Here is a 24,523-nt window from a genome sequence, read left to right as displayed (position 1 = left end):
TTAACACATTACACTCAATCTTAAACGATGTTTTAAAGCTGTACTACATTTTTTTTTTTTTTTTTTTAAAAAAGGCTAAAACTATTTTAGATTAATGTATGCACTTCACAATTTTTAGCGTTTCATGTTTTGTAATAAGAAGATATGTATGAAGTGAAATGCAACAACAAGATGTATGATTGATTTGTACAAAAATCGATTGGAACATTTGTATTTTTTATGCAGTGTAAATAACATAAAATCAAAAACTGAAATAAAATCTTATAAAATAACTAAAATCTTATACAGTAAAATATGAAATAAAAAGTAAAATTCAATAAAATGTTACAAGATTAAATGCAAAATAAAATAAATAAAATGTTATAAAAGAAAGGGAACTGTTAATTCAATAAAATGTTATGAAATAAAAATAAAAAATAAAATAAAAGGTTGTTTCTGAACATCGTAGACCATGATTCTCTAAGCCAATGAACGGCTCCAGTCGGTGTAGACGACCAATCACAGCTCAGTAAGGCGGGACTTAGCGCTAAACGGGTAGGAAAAAAAATAACGCACCGGAAGCATTACGTCACAGCGTGACGTCGCAGCGGTTGACGCCTCGCGCTTGTGTTGATTGTGACTTGCGAAATGGAGAAAAGAGCTTTTCGTAAAACAGCAGCACGCCTCTTAATTTGAGGATTTTTGTTCCTGAATAAAACAGGAACATCGACCAGAAGAACCGCGGCCGGCTGGACACTGACGTTACCATAGCGACCGAAATATCTGCTTATGAAAGTAAGTATCGACCGCGATTAGCATCGAGCTGCTGTTGCCTGTAAGTTAGCTACATTGTTTACAAGTGACATTATAATGTTACTGTTCGGAAAGACGTTTGTTGTTCGTACGTGACATGAAGATAACGTTAACCGGGACAATTTAAAGTACGATCTCTGTTTTCATTTCTATTATATTACTTTGAGTTTCATTACGCCGTAAGAGAAAGCTGGGTAATTTATATTAATCACAAGCTGTTAAATCGATTCTGACGGTTATTTCTGAAATGTAAACAAATCCAGGACTTCAGAAACTAAACCGGAACACACCCAGCACAGCGAGAACATTTTGTTTTGATGCAGACTAACTGGTAACAACGTGTAACAGTGTCAGGGAAGTTAGTGAAAGTGGTGATGGAAGTTAGTTTTTGTGTCATTGATGATCAACATTTAAGTCCAGGTCGGTTTATTTGGTGGATTATGTAAGCATCAATTGATTATTTATATGTTATTAAGGAAAAAGCGAAAAATCCTCTGAGTGTAAGTTCTCAAATGTGAGGATTTTGGATGTAATATGTGTGACAAGACGAACGAAAAGTAATTTTGGTTTTTCTATTTTTAGACATGTTATATTAAACAACATTGATTAATTGAATAGTTAATTACTCAATAATAAAAAAAATAAAAATTGTTTCAGCCCTATTTGACAAATGCTGGTTCTTAATGATTTTTATATTATTGCAAATATATTTATTTAGTCAAACCAAAAGGCAATTTTGAGACATTATTTTGGACATTTTATAGTTAACAAATAATTGATTAATCACAAAGCCAGTCTGAAGAACACTGTAATGAAAATAAGTTGTTTAAGCACTAATTGGCATAGGACATCATTTTACACTATCCCTTTGCTGCTTTAATTACAAATAAAGGATTATCTTCACTTATTTTCTGACATTTTAAAGTGAACAACTAATTGATTAATCAGAAAAACAGTCAACAGATCACTCGAAAATGAAAAAAAAATTGTTAGTTGCAGCCCCAGCTGAGCAGTCCTCACTGGTGGGCCACTCCTGGTTACTGGTATGTTTTATTTCTTTCCATCGGGCGTATGATGGGTGACTAATATTAGTTTAAAAGAATCTTGATCTACCAGCTGTTAAGTATCTTGGTTGTTTGTTGCTGATGGAGAATTTTACAAACCATTTAAGAGACTCAACAAGCTACTGGAAGCACAGGACGGAGGTTACTCTGCCTTTAACCCTAAGCATCTGAATGCTCAGCTCAAACTCCTGAACGGTAAAGATAAAGCCTGCGAGAGTGACTCAGTGGATTTTCGCTGACCAGCTTCTCATTTGGAGGATGAGTCATCAGCTCATGACAACACTACAGGAGACATGCACGGTTTGATCTTTTAAATCCCCTCCTCATTGATTTCTCCTGTCTTTGCAGTGCAGCGCTCGGTAGGATGATCAGCAATCAAGAAGACGATGTAAGTTAACCCTCCACTCGCTCTTTGTCTACATTAAACGAAAACAGTCATTTCTAATGTGAAACTCCCTATTTTTCACTTTCACTTAAATGTCAAAGAACAATACATCCATTGATGTGTTTAAGAGCAGCTGAGGAACTTGTTGAGGATCGTGTGTCGTGCCTGCACGGTTATCTACTGTACTGATCTCAATCTGTTGGTTTAAACCATGAGGCAACAGGACACGCAAACAGCAGGTTTTAACTAAACTTTTAAAAAAAGGGGTCTCTCTTTGTGTCTTTTTTAGGAGTTTGTTGCAGTGCGGGTCCAAGATCCCCGCATGCAAAACGAAGGCTCGTGGAATTCCTATGTGGATTATAAAATATTCCTACATGTGAGTATTAACGCTTACATTACAGTCAATTTGAGTCAATTTTTCAAGCAGAAACATCACACATTGTGTTGTTTCAGCTTCCCCCCATGTAAAGATTTCCTTTTTTTGTTTTATTTAATTGTAAATTTAATATTTTTAAATTTTCGACTGTGGGTTCGACAAAAAAGACATTATAAGAAATGTTGGGCTATTTTTGTTTTTACTATTTTCTGAAATTATTTCTGGAAAATAATCATTAAATTAATTGACAAACATCGTTTTTGGCTTCCAATTAGTCTTGCATGGGAATATAAGTTTTTAAAACAGATTGAAGAGTAGCATTTTTATTTTAAAAGTGCAGCATAAATAAATCAGCCTCACTTTAAAATAGAACCACTTGATGATACTTCCTCAACAGTTAAAGAGCTGCTGGTGGTCAAATATTACTCTTTTATTAGACTTGTCTCATACAACAAAAATCTTTTTTTGGAGGATTCCCTGAAACACTTTCTTGACCATTTTCAGTTTTATCCTAACCTAAGTCCGTCTGGAAACCTCTGTGTTTGTGTGTTTGCAGCAGCGTGGATTCTTTACATTTTGTTTGGACAGGAGTTGATGTTGTTGTCTGGGCAGCGGCCTGTGTTGAGGAATGCTGTGTCAGCAGTAAGGCTCACGGACGTCCTGTGAGGGTGTTGACTCATGAAATTGGCTAAAATCACGTGATCTCACGTGATTTTACATCATATTGTCTGTCACTGATATGATATTGGGTTTTTTTTGTTTAGCTTTTTTTGCACAGGTAAATTGGAACCCCAAAAATGTGCTAGAAAGTTCAAAAAGGTGGCTTTTTTAGATAAATCAGCTCCCCAGACTCTTAGAAAAACACTGCATTTGCTGCAAATCGCTAAACATGCACTGCATTTAACAATTTCAGCTCTTGTCAGTCCATACAGAAGTTAGTATTTTTTAAAAATGATGTTTCCTGTTCACACGAGTTTTACTTAAAAATCCTGTAAAAACACAAAAACAAGCCTGCAAAAGCAAGCCTAAAAAAAGCTATTATCTCACGGCAACCTAGAGCAATGGCCTCCGCAGAGAGTTCTGACTCCTCTGTTCCTCAGTGTTATGCAAGACTGTACAGTCGTGTAAACATGAAAACAGTCCTGTTATTAAGGTTAGATGCAGAACCATTTTTGGCCACGTCCGCCATTGCATGACATGCTGCCTCATTTGTGACACATCACAAAGGAAATAAAGGCTGATGTCAAAACCCCAAAAAACTCTGTGCTCTCATCTAAACGTCAACACTGAGACAGACTTTATGAAAATCTTCACCCCAGATGTAATTTTACAAAAGGTCAGTTTTCAGTGACCCAAGTTTGCATGTTGATGAAAAACCAAAACACACAGAAAACTAACATTTTAACGACTCGTGTGGATGGACTACAGCTGACATTTTCAGCCTCACACTTGGGCAGATATTTGTGGAGAATATTTTAAAAAGAGTCCTAAACATGTGTAATCAGTCTTAACAGCACAGCAGGGCTCTAACCATTAATTATATTATTTGCAGTTCATTCTGCAAATTATTTTCTTAAAGTGATAAATTGCTCTGTTTGTAAAATGAGTTAAAAAATGCTTTTTACAATCAAACCCAAAAGTACATCTTCCTGGTTTGCCCAACCAACAGTCTAAAACCCAAACTTATTCAGTTCAAGCACTTATTCAGGGTTCCTACAGGTGCAGCAAGGAGAATTTAAGACTTTTTCGATACCACTCAGAATGACATTTAAGACTGAATTCATTATAACCAAAATTTGGGGGATAAAATGAAGAAGAAGAAAAAAAGCTGACACCAAATACTTAGGGTTAGGGAAAATTTTTGCCTAAATATTTACTTTAATATAAAACATGACTTTTTGGTGACAGCAGTGCAAGTGGTATTCTGTGAATTTTTCCTTTTTTTAACTGTTGTTTTGGGATTTAACAATGCACTGTAGAAAAATAATACTTTAAAGCCTTATTTTTTAGATTGATTAATTAATTTAAGCCTTCCGCAGTGACCCTGTTATTTGAGAGGCTGGATATTTGGTGTTTTTTTGCTTTAAACGTTACTAAAGCAGTTATCTGATTATCAGAACGGTTGCCCGTTTATTTTCTGTTGATCAAATAATCGACTGATGCAGCTCCAGTATTATGCCTGAGTGAAGCTATCCAGTGTGTTGAAGGTATTTTTTCTTACTCACTCTGTGCACCGTGGCTTTAAATGAATTGATTTAAAGGGGATGCATCGTGAACACGTGATGTTTTGATGTTTCTGAGGACTTTTAACCTCTGAAGGAATTTGTTTAAATGACACGAGAACTGCGAACACTGCTTATAATTGATTACGAGCCGTCAGGAGGGAGCGTCTGATGCAGACATCAGTTGACTTTGTCACGTTACTGGAACAAATCTGACGTGATCATTTTTAGTTCTGCCAAAAACATCAGCAGCAGTTGAGTCATTACAGTCACAAAAATTAATCTAATACATTTTAAAATGAAAGGTAATGGATGGTGTTATTGAATTTTTATTTTTTATTTTTTTGTCAGAAAAGACCAAAACCAAGCACAAAGCCAACTGGTTTCTACCGAATCTGTTTAAGAATGCTTAGTTTGATTTTTAATAAAAGGCTCAGCAATTTCCTATCAGACAAACATGAGGCAATAGTGCTTTTTTTGGGGAAGTATTTTCAGGGGCGGATGAATCCACATTTGGTGCTCTACTGAGTTTTTATAGCAGCAGGATGATAAATTTGGGACGTAATCTAAAAACACTTGAGTGTGTGCGTTCATGGTAATGAAGGAACATGTCGTTCAGCGCGACAGTGTGGCTCAATGTGGGTTTTTTTTTTTAGTTTTTGAAAAACAAAGGCGTTCTATGACAAAGAGGAAGAAGATAAAAAAGGCTGCGATAGACACACAATAGTTGTTACAGATACATTCACTGCTGGTTTTGGTCTTTTTTTGTTTTGTTGTGATCTATTGACAAAAGGTAAAACATTAACTTTTGCCAGACTTACCCTTTAATAGGATTTTGCATGCCGTCATATTTTGGCTCTGAATAGATCCTTTCATTGTTATTCTGTTTAGAGCTGCAACTAACAGTTTTTTGACTGATCAATGAAATGTCAAGTCTATAAAATGTCAGAAAACGGTGAAAAATGCTGATCAGTGTTATTTCACAGCCCGAGCTGACATCTTCAGTTATCCTGTTTGTCCAAAACTCAAAGATATATCTCAGCATTTAACGAGCTGCAATCAGTTTTTTTTCCACTTACATTGCTCAAACCAGTTAATTATCAAATTAGTCGGCAATAAATTTCATAGCTGACAACTAAGCAAATAATACATTTATCATTACAGCTCTAATTTGGTTGCTAGGGGAACAGCTTTGGCTCCTGTTCACTTCCTGTCAGCAACCAAGTGAACTATTAAAGTGTTATAGCTTCCTTATCAGCTATCAGATAAATGAGGAATACAGAGGGGCCCTTTAGCAGGTTTAGGCTGTCAAGTTAGAAAAGGACTATACAAATCTAGTATTGTTTTTTTTTTTCTTACTTTCCAGACCAACAGTAAAGCCTTCACGGCGAAGACGTCCTGCGTGCGTCGGCGCTACAGTGAGTTTGAATGGCTCAAGAAGAAACTTCAGAAGAACGCTGGTTTGGTGTAAGTTTCTGTGCAGTCAGCAGCCAGTCCTTTTCTAAAACCTTTCCTGTTCTCTCGTGATGATCGTTAAAGAGAGAGACATTGATTAGCAGTTGACAGATTGTCAGCCTGGTCGATTATCGGAGCCGATATTTGGCATTTTGCCGATTTATCTGCATCTGTGTTTTATTTTAATGATCACAAATAAAATTAATTAATGAAAAAATGTGCGTATTACACTCAGCCAGCACCGGGGAACCTCGGGGAGCTATTTTTATTTATTCAATTTTAATTTGAATTTTCACTAAATTTATAGATTAAAAATGGCGAGGAACTTGTTGTTAATGATGTTGAAAGTTTCAGTATTGATTAAACATTTGCCAAGAACATTAAACAAAGTTAAGTGTTGGAGTTTGTTATTCCAAATTCTAGAATTTGACAAATATTTTCATTGTTATTGTAAATGCATATCGGTTCCAAATATCAGTTATCGGTCTCATTAAGTTCTAATAATCAGTATCAGCCCCGAAAAACCAATATTGACACATTTGTCTACATATTATCTTCCTTTTTTGGGTTTACTTACGTGGCATTTCTGGATCAAATTAATTTAAGCAAATATCTTCAGTCGTGGTTGCTTGTTTTCTTGCTTGCAGGCCAGTCCCAGACCTCCCTGGAAAATCCTTCTTCTCCTTCACCAATGAGGACTTCCTGGAGAGGAGAAGGAAAGGACTTCAGGCCTTTTTAGACAGGTTGGTTCTTTTATTTAAAAAAAAAAAAATCTGTTGTAAAAATACAATTTTGTAATTCCTAATGTTAACTACCGTGAGTGATAACAATACCTTTGGCGGTGGCAGCGTGGTGAACATGACGGTGTGTCTGTCAGACAGCCAGCTCCACCTCTTCCTGCAGACTCAGCTGCCAGTCGGTCACATCCAGGACTGCGTGCAGGGCCACACTCCCTACACCGTGACGGAGGCCATTCTCACCTACGCCTCGTCAAATCGAGGCCTCGCTCAGGCTCAGGAGGACGACTCCATCAAGGAGCCGAGTTTGACCGTTTCTTATGAGTCCATGGAGAGGTATGAAAGATCTGAACTATTAATGTAATGTGGAAATAACCTTTTAACTTTGCAGTATCCTGCCTGTTTTTTGAAGTTATTTGTGTAGTAAGTGTCCTACTATTACTGCAGTGAAACTTTAATTTTAAATTTGTCATATTACACATTCATTAGATTCAGTGTTAATATAGAAAAGATTGCTTAATGTAGGTTTAACATATGTAATTAAGGTCTTTAGACCCTCATATGGGGGTTATTTTTTTAATGTTTTGAATTAACCCTTTGAAACTTCCTGATAAGAAATTGTCCAAAAATGTGTAAGAAATTAGAAAAAAAAGTGCATGAAAACTTACAGGAAACAATAAGAAATAACAAGAAAATGACTGAAAAAAGTTCTTGAAAAAAATAGAATTTTGTAACATACTTTACAACATATAACTGAGTTTTCTAGACATTTTCCTTAGCGTTACATTTTTTTTAAATCTATACATTTTTTCAATTTGCAGGACATTTCTTGTCAAGTTGCCTTTTTCTCTTGTTTCTTTCTTTGTTTTTTAAGTTTAAATACTTGTAACAGATGTCTGAGAGCTTGACAGAATATTGATACCTCTCTCATATCTGTACGATAAATATGAAGCCAGTTAGTTTATTTTAGTATAAAGAAAGGAAACGAGGGAAAACAGCCTATCTGTCTGAACAAAGTAAACAAAATCTGCTCACTACCAGCTGCCTGGCCAAGAAAAAGTCCAACACCTAATCCCCAGTAAAACCACAACTTCTCTGTAAATGTACATGTTTGTACAGATTAAAGAGGGGCTTTAGGGACGCTGATAGGTGGATTTTGTTAGTCAGGCTAGTGGTTTCCCCCTTTTTACAGTCTGGTATCGATCTTCTCATTTCACCCTGCAAGAACATGACTAAGCAGATTTCCTAAAATGTCAGTTCCTGTTTTGTTTTACGTTAAACTGAATGTTTTTCTTTCCCACTCCACAGCCCAGCCCCTCATCAACCTTGCCAGCAACCCAGAGAGACCTTCCGCCCCGAGCTCTTGTCCTGCGCTGACCCTGACCCTCTGGAAGGTTTGCTGGAGCTCTGTGATAAAGACACAGATGACTTTCAGCACAAAGAGAAATCCTCAGTAAAGGTCCTCCAGAAGGACAACCATCTAGAAGCTGTTGTCGAGGACTGCGGCGCGACAGGGGCGACCTTTTTTCTGGGTGAAAGCCAGAACGTCCCTGAGAGTCTGAGCCTTGGTGCAGAAACCCAGCAGAGGAGCTGCTGTCAGATACAGACTCCGGTGGAGGTGCACTCGCCCATGGGGGCTGACTTTGAGGAGAACAAGGTGGAGAGCTCAAACGAGGAGAGCATTGTGACGATAGATACAGAAGAAAAGACTGTTCCTCATTCAGACACAAAGGCTGATCAGAAGGAAAGTCCTGAGGAGGCAAAAATAGAAATGGTCGACATTGAGCCAGAAACATCTGCAAATTCTGCACTCATTTTAGATTCTACGGACCGTGAGTTTAGGGAACAGGGAACAGAAAGCGAAGCCGGATCTCAGGAGGAAGTTCTGGAGGTCGTCTGCTCGGAGAAGCAAGTTTTAGGAAATCACGTTAACGGTCTCAAGAAAGTTGGTAGCTCTGCGGATCACGTCGAAGACGTCAGCTGTCCTGAGGAAGCAAAGAGCTCAGACGGACAAAAAGAGTCAGACAACGCAAAAAGTGACGAATCTGAGAGTAAAGACGAGAAGCCGCTCGAGTCAGAAATCCACGAAGAAACTCACAACATGAGCAGTGTTCCAGAGGCGGAAAGCTGTGACGATGGCATTGTTGAACAAATGGACCAAGTTAAACAGGAAGCGGATCAGGTCGGGACCAAAGATGACAGCGACGAGGACAGCCACTCATCTTCCAATGAGAGCATCGTCAAGGTCAGCGATGAAGAAAGCATTTGTGACGAGGCCGAGGACTCTGTCCTGGCTGCAGACGGCTACATGAAGACGTCTCCTGAGGAGGAGAGCCCCAGTAGAAACATTTTGCACATGAATGGATGCCTTGAGGTGAAAGAGGACATATCCGCCCAGGAGGACGAGGACCTGCAGTACATAAGCGACATCAGTGACTTTAGCAAATCTCTGGAGCTTCACTCGACTGTCACCGGTGGAGATTTGACTGAAAATAGTGACATTAGCGTCTTAGAGAGCAGCTGCACGCCTGGGTTGTCTGAAAGTAAATGTACGGAGCAGGAGACCTTGTCCTTGCTGTCTCTGGACGCCTCAGAGGAGACTCATGAGGTGGAGGTGCATTAGTTAGACAGTTGAACGGCACCACGTCATAAAGCCGGAGAAATGGAGTTGTCATCTGCCAAAGACACATTCAGTCACGTAAAGATACATAAATAATCTGCTCATTAAATGCAGTCTTCACAGTGTGAGTCAGTCTGTATCATGTTATGGGTCTAACTTTTCAGTTTTTAAAAACTGTTTAATTTTAAAGTGTGACTCTTCATTTACACTCAGGTAAACTAGATATTGGCACTGTTATTGCCCCATGGATGAATGATGATTGGCTTTTTGGGAACAGCAGAGGGTGCTCAAGTTCACAAAAGCATCTTAGGGTTGATTCATATAAAGAGCTAAAGGTTTCATTGTTGTGTGATATAAAATGTGATTTCAGAAATGTTAATTTTAAGTTTAGTGTGATTGCTCTGAAATATAGTCATGTTGTGGGGAACTTGTGCAAATTATGACAGAAATATACGTTCAAATTAAAGAATAGATTCACATTTTACATGTAAGTACTTTGATTTAAGGTTTTTCTTGCTGTAACTGATCCTACTGTCCATGCTGACTGTCAAGATGTACCTTCCTTGTGAAGAAAAGTAAAATCCAGTCTAAAACGCTCAAGTTCAGCTTTAATTAATATGAGGTTTTCGTCGTCTGACATAGAAAAATCAAGTCTATTTATTACCCATTTCAGTCTGTGTTTACATGCAGAGCTGCAGTGGAAGCACATTAAGAAAAAGAGTAATTTCAGTACAAAAAACACAACTTTTTTCACTTAATTTGTCTATTTCAGACTGCTGAAGCCTCACATTAACTGTGATTAAACTTTGAGGGCTGGACGAGGTCTCGTCACAAAAAGTATGAACAGGAAAAACAATTACAGCAACCAAAAACAGTTTGAATCTAACCTAACAGTCACTGGAGAGTCACACGCACAGCTTTTATCGCTCTCATTTACAGCCCCACGTACTATTAAACCCGTAAAAATAACTTTAGATTTTAACCATGTCCTATAGAATCCTGATAATGTTTAAAAGTCAAAAATTCTTCAAAATCTTGACCTGCTGCTTGACAACAATCCCGTAATAATTGGCGCATCTTGTTTATGATGCAACATATTAACTCAAGATGGTTCGATTAGACTACAGATGAAACAGATAAACTGTATCAAAGATAATTTTAGTTTTTTAACATGTTTGGATTGAGGCCAAACTAACAGAGCAAGTGGCACGCATTGCTCTGAACAAATTGTTTTATAGGCAGCAGTGCTAATGTGATTTTATTATCAGAAAGGGTAAACAGCAAACACTTTAGCCCAAATATGTCTGTGGTTGACATCAATAAATTTGATGTCATAAAAAAAATCTCACTGCAAGAACTGTAATCCGCGCAGTGTTCACGGACACCTTTTCAGTCTTGTGGTCTTGTAATTTCTGGATTTTTTTAATGATCTAAACTTCACAAAGAGGAAACGCCGTGGTTTACACACACTAAGCTTTATCATAGTCAGTCTGGTTGTCAGTTTACTTGTTATTTTTCCAGGTTATTCGGCTCATGCACTATTTAACTACAGCTGGTGAAAGTGAGCATAGTTTTTTGTTGAATCACTACACTGAAAAAAGTACACTGTTGTGCGCACAGTCCAAAAGGTCCAGCAGGTTGGATTTAGGGGCATTTAATTGCAGAATTATTATTTTAAAACTGTCATAACTACTTTTTTATTCTTGTATAATCACCTGAAAATTAGAATCACTTTTGTTACCTCAAAAACTCAGATACCAACCCAACACATAAAGTTTCAGTTCTGCAGCTTCTCTGCCAGATGCCACTAAATTTAACACACTGGATCATTAATTCCAGTCAGTCTGAAACTCAGCTGCAGTTTGACCTCATTGTTTTCACACATTACTGCTGCTGCTGTTTGTAATTCTAATTCATTTTGTTGTTTTTTTAAAGGGACCGAGAGTTTATTGTGCTAGACTCTAGTCGGTGGATTGTAGAGTTCTGGGTTTAGCTTTTACTTGTTCTTTTTTTAAAGAATGTTTTGAAGGAGGATTTTGTAACATGGATCTACAAGGGCAACGATAACAACCTGAGCGACTGTGTCCATGTAAATCTAATTTTATTTCAAATAAATAGTTTTTTTTCCTTTACTGCGTTGCGTGTTGCTGTTCATTTCTGTGGTTTCTATGTCTGATCAAACACATCTCAAGATTTTAAGAAAAGATATTGGAGCAAGTCTGCCACCTAGTGGCTGAAAATAAAACCTATAACCATACACTGAATTTCAGCAGAAAAATAGGATAGGCAGTAAATGCTTTTGCTATTTTGGGAGTTCTGTGTAAAACAGATTCAATGTGGTTTTAAATATTTTACATATTGTACATAATATCTGAGGCTTTTTTTAACATGTATGTCAGTGATTAAATGAGAAAATAAGTAACTAACAATCAATGAATTTCCCATTTTAACCAGCAAATTGATAAATTTATCAATCCACAATAATTAAAGCATGAGATAATTTCCTTACTCATTATTCTGTTAGTTAATCTTCGGATTAATCAATCTATGAAAAATTAAAACATTATTAAAGTCTGAAAAATTCCCATCACAATTTATAAGAGCCCAGTGACGTCTTGAAATTACTTTTTTGTCAAACCAGCAGTCAAAAAATACAAATATATTTCATTTATAATGATATAAAACACAGAAAATCAACAAACTGGTACATTTCAGAAACTTTTCTTGTAAAATTAAATAAACAGTTAATTATGAAGTTAATTGTAGCTTCATTTTTTTGTTGTTTGACTGATTAATCAACTAATTGTTTTAGCTCTAGTTTGTGCATTAATGTTGTAGATAAGACCTTTATAAATGATTCATTGTGTACAGCAATAAGTACCACTACAGCAGATTTACATGATATAACTTACAGTCTCAGTTTTCAAATGACAAAAGATTATCTGACGGGGCTGTGTGTGAAATTCATGGCCGGACGTTTCAGCTGCAGCGCTGTAAAATAAAATAAAATAAATAAATAAATGAGAAGACTATCAGAGAAACATGCATTAATAATTCAGTATTCATTTTAAGCTGTGCCTATCTAACAGTATTAGGGAATCATTTTCTTAAATAGGACAACCGACGCTGTAATCATGCTTTTGCTGCACATATTTATTCTCACCCATTGCCCTGTTCAGATGGCTTTATGCAGTACTTCCTCCTGCCAGCAGATGCCATAAATGGCAGGTCAACGACTGAATATACCTCAATGGCAATCTGGATGAGTACCAGGGGGACCGTTTCTGTGTATTAGGCCACTGTAATGGTCCATAATGCTGATGATAAGAGAGTGCCTCCGTACCTGTTGGAGCTCAGAGGATGTAGGCAGGGTGCAGGAAGTCCTTGGGGACGATACCCACAGCGCCGTTCAGCTCGCCGACCCACCAGCCGTGAATGTTGTACTCCTGGAACCCAAAATGAACAAATAAAACAACGTCTCCGAGGGGTCCGAGGACAACTAAACGAAGCAGGATAAAGCACCAATCTCACATTTTTATTTGATTTGAACGCACTGTTTGTCTCGTGTTATTAACATTAGAACAACCATTCGAGTGATTTGAACTGCAATCACGCATGGCCCCGATCCCTTTCAGAGGCTACTGAGATAATAAGGTTAAAACGTTATAAACTGAACTTTAGCAAAGGAAATCCAGGAGAGTCCAGACCCCACCTGGAAAACAGCCATGTACAATATTTTAATAGACACCGGCTGCATTAGCCTCAAGGGTTTTTATCTGAAAATGGGGAAAGAAGGTAAACAAGACTATTGAGACTGTGTCTAAAATAAAACAGCTTTTTTTTACTGCTCAGAAGCCATAACATCAGCCCGCCTGCTCTCCCAGACTAATTATAACAAGGTTTTCTTTCTGCGCTGTGCTTAAAAAGGAAAGAGGAGACTTCTTTTTAAACACAAAAACATAAAGATTAAATTCTCTGCAAAACCAGTGATTTAAAAAAAATAAGACCTCAATGAATTTAATAAAATCTTGTTTCTCAATTTTATATCAGCAGAAGTACTTTACCTCTAGGGCTTAAAATGAAATAAGAAGCTTTAGAAAATAATATTAGATGTTTTTATAAGCCCTGGTAGGCATTTGCAATAAAGTTTTTAATTGTATGAAACAAAACAACAGAAATAAAAACAAAAGAGGACAAAGTTGGGCAGGTGAGATTAAAAAAAAAAACAGGTTTGTAAGGAATTTCATCTCAATTAGGATATTTTTTGACATCTTATAGACTAAATGTTGGCAGCATAAAACAATGTTATGAATCCATTTAAATAGTTTTAAAGAATTAAATTCATTAAACAAAATAAAATAATTTCTTGTCATTAAAAAAGAACATTCCCACCTGACTTCTGTTTATTTAATTAAGTTCAGAAATTAGAATAAAATAATTTGTTGTCATAAAAAAATACACTTCCACCTGACTTCTGTTTATGTAGTTACATTCAGAAAATAAAAAAATAATAATTTCTTGTCATAAAATAAACAAAAAAGAAAATCAAATAACATTTCTACCTGCAATAAAAGCCCTGATTTTGACTTAATAAAAACAAATTTGTGAGCCAGGAACAAGGAAATGTGTCCTACAAAAATACTAAAAACATAATTTAGACACACTGAGCTGCTGTCGTTTGAGGCTCAAAAATGTTTTTCAAATATTAATGGCTGAATCAGTTAAATTGCATTTCACAATTTACACCCTGATACACCTTTTGTAAGTATTAAAATCAATTGAATGAAATGGTGGGTGAGACTTTATGTTGCATGAAACCATCAGTGAAATAATCACAATCAAATCCTCTTTAGATGCAATCTATAAACTCCTGATACACAATTAAATGAAGGCATTAATTAAAAGCTTAAATATTTTGCAGTTACGGCGCACAAAGAATCAAAAACGTGCCGATAATTTAGGCCCATTTTTCGGATCTAAAAACTCTAACATAAGACTGAAATGACAAGATCTTTCATTCAGTCTTATATTATGGTACTTGAGTCATATTAACAACCACATGATCATCTGATCGCAGCAGTTGGGCTCTAACCAGATCTGTACTGGATCAATATTTGGCCAGAGATCAGAGGGGCGTTAAAGCCCAGCAGTAGGAAGCACCAGCCGGCCGTCATTTTCCTGCCCTGATTGAACGAGGAGCCTGGCCACTCATCTCTCCTCTGTTCTCCAGCAGATTGAGAATGGCTGTGTTACAGTTCATCTCGGCGCTGAGGAGAAGATGAAGCGCTCAACTACACACGAGCTCATGCTTCGCCAAGCGAGCAGACACATGTACATATGAGTTTTACATGTCTGAGATTAGAATCAGACTTCTTGCTCAAACAGGTTCGAGTTGTGAAAACGCACACACACTCCCGACATGATGGACGGCGTTTTGTCAAAGGTGCAGCCCGTCATCCAGACCTGACACCTCCCTGCGTCCAGAGGAATGAGGCCTGCAGCTAATGAGAGGACAGTGAGGATGAATGGATCGCTTAGAAAGTGATAAACCACGAGACTCGAGTGTTCTTACGGCACAAACAGGTAGCCACAATAAGCAGATTGTCCATCCAGGCCTCATCGTTTTCCCCTCCGAACCTCGCTGACGGCTCACACTGGGATGCTCCAGAGTGTTTGGCTCTCTGACAAACTCTGACTGACGATTCAGTGTGTGTTTGAGCTCATAAAGCAGGGGGGGAAAGTTAAGGCCAAAATGGGCTTTTTTATGCTCCCCATAAGACTGTAAGAGGGAAAAGCCCAGTTGCGGAAAGCTGGCTCTGGTTCCCATTCGTGAGCAGAGGAGGAGGAGAGGGGAGACAGACGGACGAGGGGGAGGCATCGGAGAGAGGGAGCGAAACAGTTTTTCTCTCCCTTGGGGGCGTCGCAGCACTATTCCACCAACCGTAGTGACAGAGAGTTTTATTTATCTCCGCGGCCCATCTGTGCAGTCGGTCTCAAATTCTCCCTGAGAAAGGTCTTTTGGATTATCAGCGCCGCCATTTTAATACAACTGCTACATCACAGAGTGGGTGCCAATGGCGGTGCAAGTCTGTCAGGCGTGCAGAGTCCATCTTCCTCATACTTGAAATGGGTTCATCCAGAGTACACCTGCTGTAATAGGGACATTCCAGGAGGCGTGGAGAGTAAATTATCCAAATGACAAAAACTATGCTAACTCCTCAATGTCCTCTTCCTTCTGTTTGTTTTCATGTTTTTCAGCTTTTAGGTTGATTTGTTTTTGTGATTTAGCATCTGAAGCTGTGAAATGCTAAGGTTGGGGCAAAGAACGGGCATATTTTGGCTCATTGTGGCAAGTCTGAAATGGAAGATGCTCTGGGGTGGGAAAAATCAAGCGGCTGAGTTCTGGGAAATGTCTACTTTTGTGTCATTAACAAGATGTAGCAGGACACGCAGAGTGTGTTGTCACATATCAGAGCCGGTGTTTGCTGCAACCTGGATGCAGATCAAATCTGCGTGGGGGGGGGGCAAACAGCGCCGTGTCGTGGCGGCTGCGGCGCGTTGACTCGTTGACCTCCCGGTGACTCCTCCGCGGAGAGAGCAGGGAAATGAGCATGGGCGGGGCTGGCACTGAGAGTGGGTTGCCATGACAACACCTGCAGTGTACCGGCGCGATCGTTTATTTACCACTCAGGGGGCTGGCTAATGGTGGCATTCTGATAGGCCCATCGCTCATGTTCCCGACCGGAGGACGGATTGACAGCTACCCGAGCCTGAAGCGGGGAGAAGGTGAGTCGAGGTTGGTTGGATTGCAGTGAAAGACAACAAAGTGACGCCATCATCGCCATCATGTACCTTAACACAACACACCTTTGATATCTCCCTTTCAGAAAAAAACAGCTTGTTTTTATTCATGGAAAATGTAAAATTTTGTTTTGACTCATGTCTTCCTCCTCTTACTCTCTTTTCCTTTCTCATCTTGATCAAACACACACACACACACACAAAAATGCATACAAAGTATGTGTAAGACAAAGTGTAACGCCATCATATACCTAAAAAAAACACACCTTTAAAATCTCTTCCAAAAAACACCTTTTCCTTCTTTTAAGGAAAATGTATAAGAGATTCAGACTCATGTCATCTTCTTCCTCTTTTCCTTTCTCATCTTATTCTCACACACACACACACTCCGAGATGAAACACACACACACACACAATCCCAAATGCATACAAACTAGGGGGAGTGCTAATAAGCCTGACACATGAGGCATCTTTCCTCGGCCACCAGCTGACTGAGGCAGGCCTTGGGCGTGATGGAGCGCAGGAAGTCTCTCATTGCCCTGCCGCTGAACCCGCCGCCTGGGTGTTACAATCTCTCCCTCCCTCCCTCCTTCCCCATCTCCATCCCCCCTCCCTCCTTTCCTCCGCTTTCCTCTCTTTCCATCTCTTCTGTAGCAGCCTTTCCGCTTGCATCCTCTCTTGTTTTTTTTCTGCTTTCTCCTCTACATAGACTCATCAGATACACTGCAGCTCTGCAGTTCCTCCATCACTGGTCACTCTAACAAAGAAACATGGACACCTCGAACAAACCCATGATCCGTAACCTCATCGCTGCTCACACAGGGAACGCCTCAAAAAAGAGCTGATCATACCTGAAACTGTGTGAGAAAAACACCTATTTATGAGGAAGTCATAAGAATTCTGTGCCCAACAAAATCTTGTCGAAATCCATCCAGAAATATGGACGATTACTCCGCACAACCAGAGATTGAAATGGCTACTTAGTGTCCGTTTTTTTCCAAGTGGGCTTTTAATTAAATCAGTGAATTGGCTTCAAATTGGAAACATGACAGAGCATGAGAACGCTTGAAAATATCTCAGGGACGATGAGATTTAATAAAAAGAAAACCTACTCGCTCCTTTCTAATGCACGCCTGGGATTACAGATAGCTCCTTAACTTAATAGCAATTTAAAGTGGATTTGTGTATGCCACTGAGTGTCTGTAATGATGGCTGTTTACGCCGCCCCTCATTTATAATAATTAAGCAGAATGGATTGGGGGGTGGGTTGCTCGGACGCGGTTCTGGGCTATTGGCTTGGGCTGAATAATGACCTACTGTAGTTGACCGGGGGATGACCGCTGCCTCCTGCATGACCCCAAACCCCAGACTCACCCCCTGCTACTTTGGGTGGTAAATAGGATGTCTTGCCTGTCTATAGCGTCTTGGTGTCTATGGCCACAATAGCAGCCAGGGGTCTTTAAATGGGTGTGTGACAGAGAAAAGGAGAAAGGAGAGGGGGGACAGGGTTCACACAAAAGAATAAAGGGATCCACCCTCTTTGTCTCTTTTGCTTGACTTTTCCCATCTGATTGTTTGCCCACTTTTCCTTTTCTTCAGCTGTATTCAGCCGCTGTGACCTGTGGGCAGCGGCCAAAACCGGCTTGTTAAAAAGAGAAGAAGCCTATGACCCGAGATAAATAAGTGTCACAGGTATCTTGGACATAATTCGGGTGACCTCTTTAACACAAAACTAGTTTAAGAATCACTAATTTTAAGTTTTTACAGCATAACTTGAGACTATAAATCACAACAAATAAATCTATAAGGCTGTAAATCAGCTTTTGGTGTTTGTATAAGTTGTCAGTTAATAAAGACTCTACGATAAACTGCCACAAGGTGTCAGTGGTGTCCATGTTCTCGTTGTCTCTAACAAGCAGCTGCAGCCGAACGCTTTGGCCAAATGCGATGTGACGCTTTGCTTTGGGAGAAGCACCGGATTGGCTGGCACATCTCCCTCTCTCTTGGTTTTGGTTGGACAGTGAGTGGAGAGGGAGAGGAGAGCACGGTGATGGGAGAGAAAGAGGAAGAGGTGGCAGCAGCGCTTGCCAGAGTTTTAAGGACCCTGGATGGGTTTGTGTCATAAATCTCTTCCCACTCCATCCCGCCGTTCTCCATGAGTGCCTGTGGGAATACAGGAATGTGACAGCTGACCTGTAGAGCCCATGTCTTTTGATTCTGGATACATAAATTAGAGGGCAAGAATGCAGGACAGCCTTATGGTTCAGTGTGGGACGTGGCCGACGGAGTACACGGGCATTACACGTGTCAGGGAGAAGTGAAACAATCACTTTAAGCCACTGTGATAAATTAATCTGATAGCTCAACAGCACATTGTACATCCTTTAACAAATGTCTGCTTGCATGTTACAGGATATGATGCAGTGGAAATGTGTGCGAAACATCTCAACAATTTAAATCGTGTTAAAAAATCTCAGAGTGTGATATTGCAGAAAACCGGGCTTGCCAGTATTTGTCACCACACACTAAAACGTCAGTGCGAAGCTATAATGCGCATTAGAAAAATGCAAGCTCTCAGAAATGAAATGCCAGAGCAAAACTCACAAGATGGATTCAACGGTGTGTTTCTACCTCATGTATCAGCGCGCTGAGCATCGCCATCGAGCTCTGCGGAAAGCAAGTTAGGCATCGCTGAAACCGGCGGCAGAGGCGCACTACGAGATTAATTCTCTCGAACTAATGGGATTCATATGAGTTGTGAGGTTCCTAATTTATTTACTTTGTCAGTGATACACAGATATGTGCACACACACACACAGCAACACACAAGGGAGAAAAAAACACAAATACAGTAAAAATGCCCCCACTTTACAGTAAGTGAGAGATCAATAATGATGGATGAGGGCCTTTTATACAATCGGCATGTTCTCCTCAGTTCACAGCCATATGACACCACGCCTGTGGCTATCCCATTCTGCACTTCAGCAGTCAATCACAACCCAGCTTTAAAAATAACAGTTTGTTAGCACCATTGATTTAGCACTTAGAGCGTGTCCTTATTACCTTGTAATTATGGTCAGTGTTGACATAACAGCACAGACAACCAGGCCTCCCACCCTCTAAGAGAATTTATGGGCCCTGGTTTTATTACGGCCATTTCATGTGTCTGGGTCCCCAGTTAAGCGACAGACTTGAGTTCTGGCCAAGGGCCCGTATTTCACTCATCGAGGTCAGGGTTCTCAGGAATCCCCCGTAAAACTGAACGCTGGCGGGGGCCTGCGTGTACACACAGAAGACGCGGGGAAGCCCTCCCCAAGGGCTCATTAAAACAAACAGGCGATTACAAGCAATAATCCAAATAATGCTATTCATGGGGGAGATGTGATGCTTTTAGGACGCAAAATGGGACAGTCGTGTCGTCACAGAGACAGTTCGGAAGCCGTCCGGAGATCACCTTTAAATAATTTAGAACCAGACCCTCGCTTTAAATCCATTAGAGGATAGTTAGAATACTCTCCCGTCGTCTGTCACTGTGTTATGACTTCAGCGTACAGCTTGACAAAACAAGAGTAATCTGTGTCATTAAGATTGTGAGATACTAAAACCAAGTATTGCCTCCAACCTGGACTGGTTTTAAGGTCTTCAGTAAAGCAGTAATATGATCCATACAGTGAAAAGTAATACGCCAGGCAGGGCTGAGGCTGTTTGAGGCGGATCCGTAGCATCGAGCCAGGTCCCCTTTGTTTCCCCAAGTACGCTGCCTTTGTCATTCTTACGTGAAAAATGGACATGGCTGTTTTGACATTTTCCCCTATCAAGCAGCACGCACAGACAGAGGAGGCTGGCATCTCATTAATCTGGCACTGCCAAGAGAGCCTCAATTAAAAGTCCATCTTCTGTGAAGAGCATATTTCACCTGTGCCATATCTGCTCTTATAAACAAAAGGCTTCATTTCCGTCAGCACAAACTGATACTGTTTGTTTATCCATCTAAACCTAAAACCAGGCCTTCTTTAATGTACATTAAATGCGATAACCATTGGGAGGAGGGCTTGTCCAATATACAGGCTACATTATTCTAAAACTAAACCTAGCAAGATATCTGAATCAGTCTATGTGTGGCAGGTGTGGTTATTCTGGCATTGTCCAGTATTAAGTCATTTCTGGTGTGACATATTTAATTCTATTTTCTAAGCAATTTCAAATAAATATTCAGCCAGACTGTTATTTGGTGATACTTGCTCTGAAAAAACAAGGGCCCTTCCCTCCCATCAAAAGCAAGCTCTTAAGACAGACATGGTTGCAGCTAAAAAACTGATATTACTGAACTGAAAGTCTACACATGTTTCAGGAGGAGGCTCAAAGACACACTTTCTATTGCTAAGATGGAACAGATTCGCTTTAGTAAAAGGGATTCACAAAACTTTTAAAAGATGGTGAAAATACCACTCTTGGTCAATGTGATTGCTACTCAAAGTCTCACTGAAATCTAAAATTGCACGTTATTGTATGTGACTGTCCTGTGTTGCATTTTAACAGGACGTTCTGCTCGCTCTTTGGATCGTGTGATAGTTGTATTTGTCTGCTTGTTGTTATTGTTGTAACTATATTTTATGCTGCCCTCTTGGCCAGGTCACTCTTGGAAAAGACAAATCTCAATGAGTCTTTTTACCTGGTTAAAATTAAGGAGATATATTATATATATAAATATATATATATATATATATATATATATATATATATAAAACTATTTTCTGAAATTTTCGGAAACTGTTTTTGACTCTTCTTGCTGAAACTTAACTGTAAAATTCATGAGTTCTGATGCTACGCTCTAGTTTTATTTGGTGTAATTTATGCCTTTTACTGTATACTGATATTCTTTAAGTCTCCCACCCATGTGTGGTTTTTTTTTCTTGTTTTGTCCATTGTTTTTTTCACCCATGCCCATCCTGGCATTAGGGGCAATCTCTTGCTTTGTTATCATTGCTGTCAGCTAGAGCTCTGGACATTAACCCCCTGCCTTTCTTTAGGTTATTTTCTCTAAAGCGTGCTTTGTGTCTAATGTGTCTGTTTATTGCATTATTGTAAAAATACAAAAAATAAATAAATGAAATAAAATACTCAAAATAAAAATGAGAATTAATGTTTCTGCACTATAAAATATCACAAATAATTAAGATGTAGTGGCTCTGTTAAAGATGCAGGAATAATTTCTCAATCTCTACCACATAATTACCAACAAAAAAAAAAGCTGAATATACTGTAAATTCCTCCTCCCTCTGCTCTTCAGATAATTTAGCCTAAACACAGTACATGATGATTCAATTTCAAACCGACCAATAGAAACAGTCCGGGAACAAGTCCCTGTACGCGGCAGAGTAAAAGTGCCCAAATTACAAGCCATTGATTTCCAGTAGGGTGGCTTTTCAGTGGTAGATACTCTGCATGTAACTACAAGATGGCCATAAAACACGAGGAAATAGATTGGGAGAAAAAGAGCTGAGATGCAGGATGGCTTCACCTGCAGTTTATGTCAAACAGAAAGGAAGGGCTTCGCATGGCTGCCTACTCAATTAACCCCTGTGATAGAGGCTCCCATAATGAACAACAGCACCATTACGCAGCGCCCGAATGGCACTTCACCCTAGTGGCCTGGGAATAGACAATGCCACTGTTGGTGCTTCGCTGCTGCATCAAGATACGAGCGCTCGCTAACAGAGGAATTTAGAGGTTGGGGATATCAGCATGTTCAGAGAGTAAATGAGGGCAAAGTGATTACTGGTATTGATGTTGTTTAACCCTTAAATAATTACATATTTTACACATCTGCATCACATTTTGCTCATTTTAAACTGCTGTAATTGCTTTAATAATTATGTCTACGAGTCAAGGGTGCAATCAGGAGTGGTTCCCATTACAGATGACTGACTGGGAGAGAGTATGTGTCCAGAAAGCACAGATTTCTGAGAGAAACTTAAATAACCTCTTGGATTTTTTTTTTTTTGATGATGATAGTGATGCTGACCTTGTTAATGATGTAGATGAGATCTCCTCTCTGGAAGGCCAGCTCGTCCGGCTCGTCGGCCTGGCAATCCCATAAACCCTGGTAGTAGTTAGCATAATCTGATGACGAAGCTGGGAGGAAATGCAGAGTGCAAATTTAAATAAAAGACAATGTTCTTTTCCCACAGTGAACTATTAAACAGGACATCCTCTCATTATTGGCAGAAAGCTGTAATGAGGTTCTGACCTGTTTTGTTGTTTTTCTCACTGCTCTCATCTGTCGCATCTGGAAAATCCTCTTCTAGATAAACAAAACACAAAAAAAACAACTGATAAAATATTAGTCATTGTCTGACTTATGAGCAGGAAGCATTTTTAAGCTGGATATCAGGACCCAAACATTTTAATTTCATTTAAACTGCAAATTAATGATTAGAAACATTACCTTCTGCTCAAGTAAAATTAATTTTCTTTTTGTCTGACACATTAAGAACAAATGTGTAGTAAAAAAAAACACACAAAAAATAAATAAAATGGATCATCAGCCACTCCCTGATGCATCTCCACATGACATGAGATGTCTATTTTTCTCTAACCAGACCGAACTCCTCGATGACGATCAATTTGTTCACATTTATCAGCTACCCAGGCAGGAAAAGTTAAAGAAAGAGAGGCTGTCTTTAAGGCGCGCGGAGGCGGACGTGTCATTGACTGCGGGGCGTGGCACCCGGTGGTCTGAGAGGTGACACAGTGATATGCCTGCCCTCTGTCTCCCACATCCATCCTTAACAGCAGCGGGCTGACAGCCACGCCACAACCCAGCAACACTATCCACCTTCCAGCACAACCTGCGCCTCTGCTTCCAGGAAAGACGGCGCGCGCGCACACGCACATGCACACGCGCTCGCACACACACACACACACACACACACACACACACAACACACACACACACACACTATATATCCACATGCATATCTGTGATTATGTGTACAGTTTGGATGCAGAAAGTTTCTTATGCTTTTCTTTTTTCACATTTTCAGGTTGTTGCACATTTATGAGTAACACAAAATCTTCTTTAAAATACAAAAAAAGATCATTATGAGTCTCTGCTTTAAAGCGTACCTAATGAAATATAAAAACATGCATTGAAACCAAAACAAAAATAGTAAAAAAACTGATTTTAACTCTGTTTGCAAAGGGTCCAAACATTTGTTCAGCACTCTTCAACCGCTGTACAGAAGAGCATCCCTCAGTCAAGAGGCCACCGCTATGGGCCAACGGTTTCTATATCAAAGTGATTTAATTTTCCAGTCAATAAAATCAGTCATCAGCACCAGAGCCAATTCCGCCATCGCTCTGCGTTCTGCCTGCAACTGAGCCATGTTCAGAGTTTTGCTCCAACGAAACTGAAGGAGCTCATCACGGAGAAAATGATGCTTCACTCTTACTCGACATTTCCTTGCTAGTTTGGCTGCTGCACGTGCAAAATGTATCTGACAAGGGTGCAAATTCTTAATATATATACTTAATATTAAATAAAATATTAAAATAATCTCGAACTTCAACGACAACTCTTGCAAAGTAATCCTAATTGTTCATGTGAGCAATGAATAAAGTCTGACAAAATACAGTCACTGCAAAGACTACAGTTCAAGAATATTTCTATTTGCTTAGTAAGAAGATTGTCTGACTATAAAAACACAGGCAGCTGTCTTTGTCTCTGCTAGTTGTGTCTGCTAAGGGTGCACATCTTTAATATTTAGAGATATTTTTGTTAATGTTTTGTTAACAAAATACAGGCACGCAAAAGACTGTTCAGGACTATTTCTATTCAATGAGAAAGGAAGATTCTTCAACTACAAAAAAACGAGAGGTTTTCTTTGTCTCTGCTGGTTTTACTGCTGCACATGCAAAATGTATCTGATATGGGTGCGAATTCTTAATATTTTCCAGATATTTAATGTTAAAAAAATTTTTGGAAAACAATCTTAAACTTCAATGACAACTCTTGCAAAGTAATTTTAAATATTTGCATGAGAAATGCATGAAGTAAGGTCAAAGAAAT

The 24,523-nt window shown here is 39.2% G+C and overlaps 2 protein-coding genes across 3 annotated transcripts in view; one reads left to right on the top strand and one right to left on the bottom strand.

Moving 5' to 3' along the window:
* Nucleotides 1-570: 570 nt before the first annotated feature.
* snx11 (sorting nexin 11) lies at nt 571-11,783 on the top strand. The gene is made up of 7 exons (XM_042508680.1): nt 571-774; nt 2,205-2,244; nt 2,531-2,617; nt 6,206-6,306; nt 6,942-7,037; nt 7,143-7,367; nt 8,340-11,783. The coding sequence occupies exons 2-7, from the start codon at nt 2,221-2,223 to the stop codon at nt 9,652-9,654; spliced, it is 1,848 nt and encodes a 615-aa protein (XP_042364614.1). The 5' UTR covers nt 571-774; nt 2,205-2,220; the 3' UTR covers nt 9,655-11,783.
* skap1 (src kinase associated phosphoprotein 1) overlaps nt 10,499-24,523 on the bottom strand; it is a 54,044-nt gene continuing 40,019 nt past the window's right edge. For both annotated transcript variants that reach the window (XM_042508681.1, XM_042508682.1), the window contains exons 10-13: nt 22,703-22,756; nt 22,478-22,587; nt 12,995-13,097; nt 10,499-12,642 (exon numbers count right to left, since the gene is read on the bottom strand). In XM_042508681.1, coding sequence (XP_042364615.1) covers nt 13,005-13,097; nt 22,478-22,587; nt 22,703-22,756 — 257 coding nt within the window. In that variant the 3' untranslated portion in view covers nt 10,499-12,642; nt 12,995-13,004. The remainder of the gene's footprint in view (nt 12,643-12,994; nt 13,098-22,477; nt 22,588-22,702; nt 22,757-24,523) is intronic.

This window comes from Plectropomus leopardus, chromosome 19 (assembly GCF_008729295.1).
Source record: "Plectropomus leopardus isolate mb chromosome 19, YSFRI_Pleo_2.0, whole genome shotgun sequence".
In the NCBI taxonomy this organism is placed as follows: domain Eukaryota; kingdom Metazoa; phylum Chordata; class Actinopteri; order Perciformes; family Serranidae; genus Plectropomus; species Plectropomus leopardus.
The sequence above is the reverse complement of the archived record's forward strand: the minus strand, read 5'-3'. Positions and strand labels throughout refer to the sequence as shown.

Excerpts from the sequence above, each read along its gene's own strand:
- snx11 (XM_042508680.1), top strand. The coding sequence starts at position 2,221 with ATGATCAGCAATCAAGAAGACGAT. Across the intron at positions 6,307-6,941 it reads CAGAAGAACGCTGGTTTGGT|GCCAGTCCCAGACCTCCCTG; the intron begins GTAAGTTTCTGT and ends TCTTGCTTGCAG. Across the intron at positions 7,368-8,339 it reads TCTTATGAGTCCATGGAGAG|CCCAGCCCCTCATCAACCTT; the intron begins GTATGAAAGATC and ends CCCACTCCACAG.